Genomic DNA, 13,835 nt, shown 5'->3' with positions numbered 1-13,835 from the left:
TGCTAAGTGCATCCAGCCCATAGAGCAATACTTTGGTGCTGCACCAAGAGATAGAGAATGGCCTCTGTCCGTACTGTTTAATGCAAGGACTCACTATAGCAGACTCTGTGTGTGTATGTGTATTGAGTATATGTAATACAGATTTATTTTGTGGTTTGTTTTTTTTTTTTTCTGTTCAGAATACTTCAAATAGTAATGTGGCGGCTTTGTTGCACCTCACCAGGGACATGTTCTTACAGCATTATTTTGAGGTTATGTGTTGTATGCACTGGGGTGTGGTTCCTTTATGGAGATACTTGAGGGCACAAGGACAAGAGAATAGTGTTGACAAACTGTGGGTATACTGGTCCATGGAGTCTGCAGAAGGCTGTCCCTGGAGGTAGTTGTCTCCACAATCACGCTTGGGTTTTGTGTTGGAGAGAAAGAAATAGTTCCTTCCAAAAGATAGCCTGGAGCTATAACATATATACAGGACAGATGGTAAAGGTTTAGACTCAGCTTTTTGGAATTAGCTATTGATGCATGTGAAGGTGTTATTTCATTCTTATGATTATTATCAAGTATGTTGCCTAATATGAAAAAAAAGTTTATAGAAAGCTTTTCTAAATAAAATTCATTTTATATTCTTTATATTATGAAAAAAGTAATACGTGGAAGAGTAATATTTTACAGTTAGTTAAGGACTTAATCATAAAGCATATGCATAACGTGATTAAAGTTTCAAAGGCAGCCTTAAAGCTATCAAATTGAAAAATTAAATGTTTGATTTTACAGAAGTATTCTTTGAACATTCTTTAGATTAGCTTGAAGTTGTAGATCTTGTCATTAAGAGTATGGATTTAACAGAAGCTTTATTTTTATTTTTTTTAAAGATCTTCAGTTGGGCACAAGAATCTCCACCAGATCCGAGGAAGCCCCTGGACACATATTATGACACTGACACTGGACAGCTAATGCTATATCAGTTGAAAAAACCTGAAAATCTAACAGCTGATGACTTCAGTAATCTCCAAACACTTCCTGTCATCCAAACCCCTGACATGCAGAGAGGTTTAGATTACTTTAGACCCTGGCTAGACTTTAACAATAAGCAGCCATTTCTTCTTGTGGGTCCTGAAGGATGTGGAAAAGGGTAAAAAGTATTTCCTATTTTAAGCAAAATATACTTCTAGCTATTTGACAAAGTTTGTAATATTTTGTTATAATGGTTTTATAGTATGACTTTCTGCTAGAATATCACTTATTTAGGTTAGTAATCAAACAAACCTTCTGAAGTGGCAAATAGGTAAATTCTTATGAAGATCTACAGGGAAAGTTCAGGCTGCCACTATGCATCTAAGACATGTGAATGATGCTTTCAGACATGAAACAGGACCTTTGGAAAACCTGTGCTGTCATGGAACAACAGTTGAAAGGCACATGAGCTGTCTGGTCTCATCTCAAGAGGCACTAGATGTCTGTGTGCAGGCAACTAAATTTAGCTCATCCTGTTGCCTATCTTAGGTTGCTTATTTACATGGGTTGGATCACATATACAAGGTATTTACGCTATGTATGTGTTTTGTGTAGCTGCGTACTACACTTTTATTGAATTCTTGAATGGAAAATGTTACAATTTTAGAAGCAAGAACGTTGAATTCAGCAAACCTCATGCATCACCTATTATATTAATACAGTGTGAAGTATATGTATTTTAATTCAAAAACTATACAGTATCTTTGGATACACAGTATTTTAATGCATTTATGTATTACTTATGCTTATATGTATATACACATTTGCTTTTTTTAGGATGCTGCTTCATTATGCATTTTCTCAACTCCGATCCACTCAGATTGCTACCATTCACTGCAGTGCACAAACTACTTCTCAACATCTTCTACAAAAATTAAGTCAAACTTGCATTGTAATCAGTACAAACACGGGGCGAGTGTACAGACCAAAGGACTGCGAAAGGCTTGTTTTGTACTTAAAGGATATCAATCTACCTAAACCTGATAAATGGGGAACAAGCACTCTCGTGGCTTTTCTACAGCAGGTGAACACTTACATCTGTTATTTATATTTAAGTATCCTTGAAATAGTTTAGTGTATGTAGTAAGTACCTACACTGATTATTTTCAGAGTTAACATCCTGCATCTGTATTGACATTTGTTTTGTTTGTACTTTCATAGAATATGTAGCTGAAATAAGATACCACTTTTAATTGGCTTATATGCATAAGTAAATAAAGACAGTGCTTGCCTCAATGAGTTATAATGCAGTAGTCATATGAATGACAAGAAAATTATCAGGGGTAGTCAGCGTGGATTCACCAAGGACAAGTCATGCTTGACCAACTTGATAAACTTCTATGATGAAATGACTGACCTGGTAGAGGAGGGGAGAGCAGTGAATGTAGTCTGCCTGGACTTCACTAAGGCCATTGTTACTGTTTCCCAAAAGATCCTCGCAGAAAAGCTGTTGATGTACGGGCTGGATAAGCAGATAGTGAGGTGGGTTTAAAACTGGCGGAACAGCCAGGCCCAGGGGTGGTGATCAGTGGCCCAAAGTCTAGTTGGAAGCCAGTACCTGTTTAACGTCCTCATTAATGATCTGGACAATGGGGCAGCAAGTTTTGAGCTAACATCAAATTGGGAAGAGTAGTATACCTCTGCAAATTAAGAAAACAGTAATAATGGTATACTTCGCACTGATTTATTTTTTGTACCATACTCTGTTGGCTTTCTTTTAATGAAATATTTGTTTAATTATTAAAGGTTCTTACATATCAAGGATTTTATGATGAAAATCTGGAATGGGTTGGTTTAGAAAACATCCAAATTGTGGCTTCCATGTCTGCTGGAGGAACATTAGGAAGACATAAACTTACCTCCAGATTTACTTCTATTGTTCGTCTCTGTGCAATTGAGTAAGTATGTGGAAATTAGTTTGACTCTCAGAACTCAGATTTAGTCTCTGTTTATAGGGCCCTTGCTCACTTTAGTCTGTGAAGATGTGGCTGTTCTAGTCTTTCATCCTTTCTAACAGTTTAGGATCTTCAGATTTGGTGCTGTTTGATGCCTCTTGGCACTAGAAACCAGCTAAGGAGCAATCTGTAGCTACCTCTTGATAGTGAAGTGTTTGAAATATGTTTTCTGCTGGATGATTTTGCTTTCAGTGAACTGCTCTCTGCAGCTGTATATCAAGGTGCTGTTTGGTTACAAAATTAGAGAAATTGAAAAGAAGTTGGTTTATTTGTTTGTTTTTAAGTTTGAACACGCTTAAAGATGCATTTAGAAAAATTCTGAGGCTGGCCTATTGCAATAAAATGATAATTTTACTTAGCTGCTAGATGGAGATGCTATTAATTGAAATTTCTCAGTAATTGTGTCTATAACTTTGAATCTTTTTAATAAAAAAAATTAACAATGATAATCCATAATGATTACTTTTTTTTTTTTTTCATTTGTAGCTATCCAGAAAGAGACCAACTGCAAACTATTTATAGTGCCTACTTGGAACCTGTGCTACAGAAAAACCTAAAGAATCACCCCATTTGGGGTTCTTTACCAAAAATACATCAGCTAGCAGGATCTATGGTTCAAGTATATGAACAGGTATGAAAATTTAATTTTTTTTCATGGAGATGGAGAATTCAGATTTTTGTAAAAAATAATTGGCTTTTGATTTTAACAAGAGAATAAAAAATTTTATCAGTATTAAAATCCAAGTATATATCTTTTTCATAATGTTGATGTCAATTTTAGAGCTACTTATTTGCAGAGCATCCTAGGTATTAGAGGCAAACTGAGTAAGTGGTAAGTGCTCTTGCTTTCCCACAGATTTATTGTATGATCTTGGCAAGCTTCTTAACCCATCTGTGCTTTCAGTTCCTCATTTATAAAATGGAGATAATAGTGTTTTCCACTTAATGGATGACGAGACGGTGTACTTAAAAGACTGTTATGCACTCAGATGTTGTGGATGCTGTTATGAATAGAGAAGAAAAATATGAGGGTGGAGTCCTTTACACACATCAAGGACTACCTAGTAAAATTTTACACTGTTAAAAATAGGTGTTTAGACACGCAAGTTCATTTTATCCCCCCACTTAAAATTTTATGGACTTCTATCTAGCAAAACATGTAAGTACTTGTTTTCCTTAATTATGTACGTAGTGTTACTGGAGTAGGTGCTGTGGGGATGTAAGTGCTTACTGCGTGTTCCAAGAATGTATGCACGTCTCCATCTAGACAGAACCATGATATAAAACTGATCTTTATGACTGGAATGTGGGTATAGTCACTGGCTAGCATATGCCAGTCAGCAGGAGTTTCATATGATATAATCAATGTATTTGAAGAAATCTAAGTTTAAATTTCATCACAGTAGGACCAAATAACTGAGGAAGACAGTTACTCTTTGAATTAAATGTATATTAAATGTATAGCTGTAAATTCAAATATCCTCTCTGGGGGAAGAGTTAGTATTTCTATGAGAAGTCTTTTGTAGTGACCAAGTTACTGATTTAGGTAGTTTTTTATTACACTTTTATATTTTCTTTGCATTTTATATTTTGCAGTTGTTTGCATCAAAAATGGTACAGAAGAAATGTTCTAGTTATAAGAAAATCTTCTGTGGTGAGAAACCACTATTTAAACAATTAATTTCTGCACTTTTCAAAAAACTAAAGAGTGCATTAATGAAATATCTACATATATAGACTAAATATAAAACTAATTTATCTGGTATTTTAGAAAATTTCCCAAGTGTGTTACATTTCAAAACATCACTTTTCCTCTCCTCTTAAACTTCCGTTTTTAGGTACGAGCGAAGTTCACTGTTGATGATCACAGTCATTACCTTTTTACACCATGTATTCTTACTCAGTGGGTTCTTGGTTTATTCAGATACAATTTAGTAGGTGGTAAGTAATTTGTTTGGTTTTCATTGATAAAGCAGTTGTAAAATAACCTAAATTACTACTGATGTCAGTCTGTTGACTCCACGTGCAACTCGTTCATCCATGGTATTTTTTCTACACTGTGAACTGTCTATAACACATTAGAGGAGAAAAAATGCCTAATAGTTCATTCTGTAACATATTAAACAAGTTTAAAAAACTCCAGTGATGTTTTAAAATACATGTGGGAGCTATTTATAGATTATACTGCTTTCTGTGCTATGAAAACTTGAAGTGTACCTCCTACTCCCCACCATTTTCTTCTGTTTTCAGAGAGTTTTGGGTTGGGTTTCTTTTGAACATATCTCTTGTCTTCTGGATTCCCAGACACTTCCTATCATGCCTGTCTTTTTATACCTGGTTCTATAAACTTGGTGAGGGGACTGTGGAACTACAACTGATACACATCATCTGTGAGCTACTTAACAAAAGAAGAATATAACAACCCTCAAACATATAGAAAACATCTAGAAAACTCTCATCTCTGTAAAACTTTACATATATATATATGAAAAGAGCCTAAATATTCTAGTTGGAAGTCTAGTCTGAAAGTTCTTCTTTTTTTAACTTTGGAAATGGTAAAATTTGTAAAGGTATTCAATTTTGTGCGCTTTTCCAAATAGCATAGGCTTCTTTCTAATCTTGTTTGTGTCTCTGAAATTGCTATTATTACAAGATCATGAGCAATTACTCCTTATTATATTTTAGCTCTTACATTAATTAAAGGGTTACATAGAGGGCTGCTTAAAGAGTACAAAAGTGATAGGAATTAATTTTCTGGATTCATCAAATTGTAGCTTGAATGAGGTCAGGAAAGCTACACTGATAATCAACGAATGGGTAATCTCAGCCCATTTAAGGATTCCGTTGTTGTATCTGAAGGTGACATATGCATACACTTTTTCAGTGACTGTATTGGGTTTGTGTGGCAAGGTTTTGGTACTGGGGGAGGCTACAGGGGCGGCTTCTGTGAGAAGCTGCTAGACTCTTCTCCTGTGTCTGATAGAGCCAATGCCAGCCAGCTCCAGGATGGACCCGCTGATGGCCAAGGCCACGCCAATCAGTGACAGCGGTAGCGCCTCTGTGATAACATATTTCAGAAGGGAAAAATAACCTATGGAGCTTTTGCAGCCAGAGGAGTGAGAAGGTGTGAGAAACTTTGCAGACATCAAAGTCAGTGCAGAAGGAGGAGGAGGAGGTGCTTCAGACGCCAGAGCAGAGATGCCCCTGAGAAGACCATGGTGAGGCAGGCTGTCCCCCTGCAGCCCATGGAGGAAGGATGAGGGGGTGTAGAGATTCCACCTGCAGCCTGTGGAGGACCCCACACCCGAGCAGGTGGAGGCACCTGAAGGAGGCTGTGACCCCATGGGAAGCCTGTGCTGGAGCAAGCTCCTGGCAGGACCTGTAGCCCTGAGGAGAGAGGAGCCCACGCTGGAGCAGGTTTGCTGGCAGAACTTGTGACCCCATGGGGGACCCACGCCGGAGCAGTCTGTTCCTGAAGGTCTGCACCCCGTGGAAGGGACCCACACTGGAGCAGCTGGTGAAGAACTGCAGCCCGTGGGAAGGACTCATGTTGGAGAAGTTGGTGGAGGACTGTCTCCTGTGGGAGGGAGCCCATGCTGGAGCAGGGGCAGAGTGTGAGGAGTCCTCCCCCTGAGGAGGAAGGAGCAGCAGAAACGTGTGATCAACTGACCACAACCCCCATTCCCCATCCCCCTGTGCTGCTGGGGGAGGAGGAGGTTGAAACCAGGAGTGAAGTTAAGCCCAGGAAGAAGGGATGGGTGTGGGGAGGTGTTTTAAGATTTGATTTTATTTCTCATTGCTCTACTCTGTTTTGCTTGATAATAAATTAGATGAATTTTTCTCTAAGTTCAATCTGTTTTGCCCGTGACGATAATTAGTGAGTGATCTCTCCCTGCCCTTATCTCGACCCACGAGCCTTTTGTTATACCTTTTCTCCCCTGTCTAGTCAAGGATGGGGAGTGATAGAGCAGCTCTGGTGGGCACCTGGCCTCCAGCCAGGGTCAACCCACCACAGTGACGAACAATATGGTGTGTCATTATTTATCCATCTCACCTTCCTTCTTACTTCTGTGAAGAATATCGAAACTTTGTATTCTCTAGTGGCATTTTATAATACAGACTGGTTTGGGTATTAATTGTTATTTTAGTATTTGTTATCAGTGTTTCTCTTCCCCTTTAAAGCAGTCTCCTGGATTTTCTTGTTTTCATTGCCTGGAGTTTTGTCTCTTAATTTTTACTTTGTGTGTAACACCTTGCTCATTTTCATTAGAATGCTGGCACTAAACTGGAGAACTTGTTTTACTAGGATATGTTTCATTTTATTGTGTAATAGTCCATAAAGATATTATTAAAAAGCACTTCATAATGTTTACTTTTTCTTTTATTTCTTCCTTACTGATGCTCTCCTGCTGGTATGTAATTTCACTTACTCATTTTCAATCTCATATTTTAAATGAAAAATTTGAGAAATGTAAAATTTCTCCTTAAATTTTGTAGGATCATTAACACAAACTGCAGACCATGTATTGGAAATTGTTGCTTATGAAGCACGTTGTTTGTTCCGTGACAAAATTGTTGGCATGAAAGAACTTCAAATATTTGATAATGTTTTGATGAAAGTGTTCCAAGGTGATTGGGGCTCAGATGTTCTGGACAATATAGCAGGTAAATCACTTGAGGTGTGCTACACAAACTTGAAATACTTGTTTAGAACTGCCTAATCGAATCAGTCTGATCAAGTCAGATAGCATATGACCTGAGCACCTAATCTTTCAAATGCTTCCTTTTATTTTCACAGATATCTTCTATGTAACTTGGGGAGCTTGTCAAGAGGCATTCGTCACACCAGGACAGGCACTACCACCACATGGAAGGCCACTTGGCAGACTAAACTCATCAGACCTGAAAGATATTATTCAAAAAGTGAGACAAAATTAAAGAATATACACAGCAAGGATTAGTCTAGACATTTTTTTGTAGGACGTAACATGCGAGCACCAGATTTAGAGTGGGGTCTGCTGCTTGTTTGAGGAATCATCTTTTGCATTTGGTCAAGTGAGGGAAGGTTTGTAATGCATGTGGCAGGCAGTAGGAAGTATCATAGCAGGTTATTTTAGTGAAAGGGCATCAGTTGTATTTCTGGTGATTTACAACAGTTTTATGAACAACATTTTGAGAAACATTGATATGCATGTATTTGTGTATTGTTTGAGTACCAAAGTGTTATTAAACGTTTACTTTTTGAATTTGTAATTTGCTAATGTAACTTTTATTTGAAGAAATACAAATTGATTGTTTGGAGATTTGGCATGCTTTTAAACAGTAAAGTACAAAAAATGAGTTTGAGGAAATGCAAATTGTTAACTCTGCTAGGCTGACTGATTTTCAGCATGAGAGCTTTGAGATCATCTCTCCTTATTAGTAGTGTTTGATGGACTCTTGTAGAGTGGGGAACTCCTCCCTCTCCTTAATTGCCAACTTGTGACCAATAGACTTTATGGGAAATGATGAAGTTCAATAGCCTCAGTAATCAGAGGGTGGTGTTTTTTTTTTCTTTTTTCTGACTACACAATTGTGTTGGGCTTCAAAGATGAAGTTTTATTAAGTATAACAAGGCCAGAATTTAATCTTAGGATCTGTTGTTATGTGTGTTTCTCTAGGAAATTCCATAATCTGCAGTTATGCAGCAATTAGCTGCCTAGAACACTCTTCTAAGTTATGTATTAATTAATCTGTAGTCAGAGACACAGCTCAGACTTTGTTCTGGTCCATTATTTAATTTTATTTAATTCAGTGGTAGATTTCTATTTCAATATATCAAAGACTTCTAGGGTATCCTGGTGCTGGGGGTAATGTCATCTGTTCATTACTGGTACAGGGTATGTGAAATATCTGAATTCTGTCACATAAATAATTTATTTCTAATGAATACTAGCATGGTCTCTTAAGCTTTCAAGCCCTTCTTTTCTAAACTTTTAAATGGTGGATGTTTTCATATCTTACTGCTTTTATTTATTACTAGTGAACATTTTTTTTTTCTTTTTTAACAGGGTATTATTCATTATGGGCAAGACAAAAAAGAGATAGAGATTTTACTGTTCCAAGAAGTCCTCTGTTATATGTCTAAAGTGGACAGAGTGCTAAGTTTTCCTGGCGGATCACTTCTTTTGGCAGGACGGAGTGGTGTAGGTCGTCGAACAGTTACCTCTTTAGTTAGTCATATGCACGGAGCTGTTCTGATTACTCCCAAAATTTCCAGAAGCTATGAGCCAAAGCAGTTCAAAAATGATCTTAAATATGTAAGTCACTCAGTGTCTTCCATTTTGTAGTGTTGTGTGTATTAAAAAAAAAAAAGTATATGGGAATTTTGAAGGACACAGAAGTGTTGTGTGAAGAGGTATTTTAAGAAAAGCAGAATGTCAACAGTGTAAATGAAACAAGTAGATTTCAGACACAAGTTCTCAGTGTCTAGATATGTATACTGTTCTTTATAGTAATTACCTGAAACTTGACTTGTTTGAACACCAGAGCTGTTTTTATGAGTGATATGGACTTCATAAATTCTAAGTTTATGTGCATATCGGGAAGGTTTTTTTCATGTCTGTGTTTTCATATTTGTATATAGTTTTATTTTTTCTCTCTACTATGGTCTGCCAGTTAATAGAATAGTAACTGAATCAAATAAAATTGTATTGATCAATGAAAATGTACATTTTATTTAAAAACAAATGCAAACCTTGAATCAGAAACTTCCCAGTGCTTTCAGCAATGCTAAAGAAAATTCTAAGGCTAAGCCCACACAAAAGAGCAATACGACTATATCATTGAGTCACATCTGGAACATAAATATACTCTATGAAAGAGTCTGATTTAATTATTTTTTCATTACCAAGCTGTACATTTATGTAGAATGTTCTTTATATTTGATATCTCATATATCTGAATCACCTAGGAATCTTTTGTAAATATATAATAGTGTAGATGCTGTGGAGAAAATATATATCTGATATTATAATCAAGGAAAGATTATCATTCTTTTATGAACAATACATATATTCTATATACTGCGATTTAAATGTCTTCCCTGCTTCTAGGTGATGGAGCTTGCAGGCATTGAAGCTCAGCAGGTGGTACTGCTGCTCGAAGACTATCAGTTTGTTCATTCCACCTTCCTTGAGATGATCAACAGTTTACTGTCTTCAGGTGAGACAAGTCCAAAAAGATTACGGTACTACTTTTACCACTGTCCTGGTTTTTGGCTGGGATAGAGGTAATTTTCACAAGAAGCCGGGAGGGGACACAGCCAGGACATGTGACCCCAGCTAGCCAAAGGGATATTCCATACCATATGACATCATGCTCAGCATATAAAGGGGGCTGTGCCAGGAGCAAATTGCATCGTGTATCACCTGCTTTGTATATTCTATACTTTATGTCCATAACAGAAGTGTTAGCTTTCTACACTGTTTTTGCTAGAGTGCTTGTACATGAGAAACTGACTTGAAGTTCTCTTAGCTATCCTTTAACCTATCCTACAGTAGGGGTGCTTTCAATTCTTTGACGTTGCCAGTTAAGTAACTTATTTCAAAGGAGTTCTTTATAGTAATGTAACGACAAAATGGTAATGTATTCTACTCCACAGCTTCCCTTTTCTAATAACATTGAAAACTGAGAAATGTCCCAATGTTTTATTAGGTTGTATAGACTGAGTCCTTTACTTAAATGAACACCAGCAAAGCCCACTTTTCTGAAAGTAATGAGACGATAAATAATAATAAAAAATAACAAAAGTGACTTTATTTTGTTATCTAGCTTTGTTCCTTGATCAGAGAGATCACGGAAGGACCAAGTCTAACTTACTAAATGTTTTTTGGAATTGCAGTAGTTTACGAGCTGCTTAACAAGAGCACCAGATTCTCCTGTCTCCCAGGTGCAAATCCAAGTCTCCTTACAGTATCAGATTCTCATTATCCAATGTTAAACCTCTATGTCTGAGTACCTAGATAACTACTCTCTTTCATGTTTCTGTTTTCTGGTGTATTACAAAGCATGATTCGATTTGTTTTGTATGCAGTATTGGATCACTTTCTTTGGGTAGATTTGAATGAGTTTTTGAAGTATATTTCAGTAATATAAACAAAGTAGGCTGTTTAAGTTAAATGGAATCACTATAATTTAGTCTGTTGTTTTCATGATATCAAGAAAAGAATGATGAAGTACATGGGATGATACTCATGGAAGTATGGAGGTGAATACTGCCATATTCAAACTCTATACAGAGGATTCAAGGGAATCCTTCAGAGGAATTTTTATTATAGTGTATTTGATCTGACATTTTAAATTCATTCTTGAAATAGGAGAGGTTCCTGGGCTGTACAAAATAGAAGAATTAGAACCATTGCTATCTCCTCTGAAGGATCAAGCTTCACAAGATGGATTTACAGGACCAATTTTCAACTATTTCACATACCGTATGTGAACAGAATTATAAGTTATAATTTATTACAAAGTTACAAAAGTGATGTAATAATGGGCAAATAATTTCTAAGTGGTCATTGTTTTGTATGCATTTTTAACTTTCACTTAGTTTTTAAAAACCAGGCAGGAATAACGATTACAGTGTGATATTCGAGGGCACAGACCCCTCAGCTTAAAATTCATTCTTCTGTCTGAAACTTTGTATCCATGAATGTTCTACAAAGCTGTTATGAAATCTGCTGTTGAAAGTAATTAGAAGGAAGAAAGCTTTGATCCCCATCATTTTCTGGTTTGTTTAGCTTATATATCTAGTAACAGAATTTTCTTCTATTTGTCAATTATACTTACAAATCACTTTGGATTCTAAATAATCATAAGCGAGTTTAGAGATAGATTTCTTAATTATTTGTGTTTCTTCCTTGGACCAACAAGAAGATTAAATAGTTTACAAATAAATGGAAGAATGTGACTAAAAGAAATCAGATGTTGGTAGTCGTACTCAAGGGCCCTGGAACTACTTCTAATAGGTTCTGTTGGTCTATATTGGAATGAGAACTAGTGGTATCTATTTAAATACAGTCAGCTCTTCTAAATTAAAAAAAAAATACTGTAATATACATAATGAAAATACATGATGTTAGATTAATTTGTTTAAATTCTGTTTATAAACATTCCTGCCCTAGTCTGATGTGATGTAATACTATCTTTTTTTCAGAAATTATCTTGTGATAAGTATTTGAAGGACAGTAAATTATGTTGTATTTGCAATAAATCTACCATCATGTAATCAGATTGTTATCTACAAAATACTTACTATGTTGCATTTTCTTAGGCATCCAACAAAATCTGCATGTTGTCTTGATCATGGATTCTACCAATTTAAATTTCACAATAAATTGTGAAAGTAATCCAGCACTGTACAAGAAATGTCAGGTTTTGTGGATGGAAACCTGGTCAGAAAACAGTATGGAAAAGGTAAATTGAATTAATTAAAAATTATGATTTGTTTAAATTAGTATCTCCAAAAATAACTGAGCTTTGGTGAATAAGATCAAAATATTTGAAGTTGTGAATGAATAATTGTAACTGCACTTGTTTAATCCATTTATGCAGTCCTAAAAAGCCAGAAAATTCTGCAGAACAGTTAAGTAATATTAGCATTGTTATTTTACCAGCAACATTATGTTTTGTTCTCTCTGCGTGCTGACTTGAACAAAATGGTGACTGCTATGACTGATCAAACACAGCATTTAAGAACAAAATAGAAATAGACTGCAAGCAAAATGTTAAAGCCAGCCATGCTGATGGTATCTGCTGTCACTTGTATGCTTGACAGCTAGTTTAAAAATAGGTTTGTTTATATGTGTATGAGCTGCTATAGATCTAAGATTGCACTGTAAACCTTATGTTATTCTTGAATCTTTGTTAAGTGTTTTGCTTGATGGAATGGAGTCAGTATATTCTTTTTAGGATCAAAATCTGCTTATTTCAGGATGTTCACAGTGTAAGTTTGAGAAAGATATATATATTACTTCTATATGTTAAGAGATTGCCAAATCCAGTACCTAGATGGGGCAAGGTTGCCACAGCTTCACAGCCCCAGCTTGAATGAGTGGTGAAACTGTAGGCATGTACACAAACACACCTATACAGCACATATATACATGTGATTGGCCACACAGAACAACACAAACAGAAACCCTTAGCACAAACTGATGAGGCTTTGGGCAATGTAGTCTAGTGGAGGGTGTCCCTGCCCGTAGCAGGGAGGTTGGAACTAGATGATCTTTAAGGTCCCTTCCAAACCAAACCATTCTATGATTCTATTCTATTCTATGATTCTATGAAACACAAACAGGCATCATCCTGTTCCCCTCTCTGAGAGATCACAATGAAGGACCGTTAGTGGGAAATACATATGTGTGCAGAATGTGGATCCCCCTGCTAGCTGGGCACAGACACACAGAGCCTCCAGTGGTTCCTTCAGCATCCCCTGGCCTCCACATTTGCTGGCATCTGGATGTACAAGCTCCTGAGGCTGCAGCCCCACTCCAACTGCTGGTACAGCCTGCGTTACTGTGTGTGCACAAACATACTTATAGGCACACACAGACACACAGTAGATCCTTCTAGTAACTGGGCTTAGATATCCAGTCCATCCAGTAGCTGGCCTTGCATCTAGGATCCTCCCTGTTGCATCCTGCACAGGCACATATGTACATGTACACATGCAGAGACACATGCAGGTGGGTCTGATTTGACTCCCAGACTCCACAGTCTCTCAGGCAGTTGGCCTGGACCTTCTAGTCTGTCTGGCAGCCAACTCCTGCAAGTGCCTCACCAACCCTCAGTAATTCTTGTGCAATCTGAAAAGCTCATTCCATAATG

General features: G+C 36.8%; 1 protein-coding gene across 2 annotated transcripts in view; it reads left to right on the top strand.

Annotated features, from left to right (window-relative positions):
* DYNC2H1 (dynein cytoplasmic 2 heavy chain 1) overlaps positions 1 to 13,835 on the top strand; it is a 180,606-nt gene that overhangs the window by 39,079 nt on the left and 127,692 nt on the right. For both annotated transcript variants that reach the window (XM_075742293.1, XM_075742292.1), the window contains 11 exons: positions 873 to 1,132; positions 1,792 to 2,038; positions 2,761 to 2,912; positions 3,456 to 3,600; positions 4,808 to 4,910; positions 7,467 to 7,634; positions 7,768 to 7,892; positions 9,020 to 9,268; positions 10,064 to 10,172; positions 11,327 to 11,440; positions 12,280 to 12,422. In XM_075742293.1, coding sequence (XP_075598408.1) covers positions 873 to 1,132; positions 1,792 to 2,038; positions 2,761 to 2,912; positions 3,456 to 3,600; positions 4,808 to 4,910; positions 7,467 to 7,634; positions 7,768 to 7,892; positions 9,020 to 9,268; positions 10,064 to 10,172; positions 11,327 to 11,440; positions 12,280 to 12,422 — 1,815 coding nt within the window. The remainder of the gene's footprint in view (positions 1 to 872; positions 1,133 to 1,791; positions 2,039 to 2,760; positions 2,913 to 3,455; positions 3,601 to 4,807; positions 4,911 to 7,466; positions 7,635 to 7,767; positions 7,893 to 9,019; positions 9,269 to 10,063; positions 10,173 to 11,326; positions 11,441 to 12,279; positions 12,423 to 13,835) is intronic.

The sequence above is a fragment of the Balearica regulorum genome, chromosome 1 (assembly GCF_011004875.1).
Source record: "Balearica regulorum gibbericeps isolate bBalReg1 chromosome 1, bBalReg1.pri, whole genome shotgun sequence".
In the NCBI taxonomy this organism is placed as follows: Eukaryota; Metazoa; Chordata; class Aves; order Gruiformes; family Gruidae; genus Balearica; species Balearica regulorum.
This window is presented reverse-complemented; position numbering and strand designations above follow the sequence as displayed.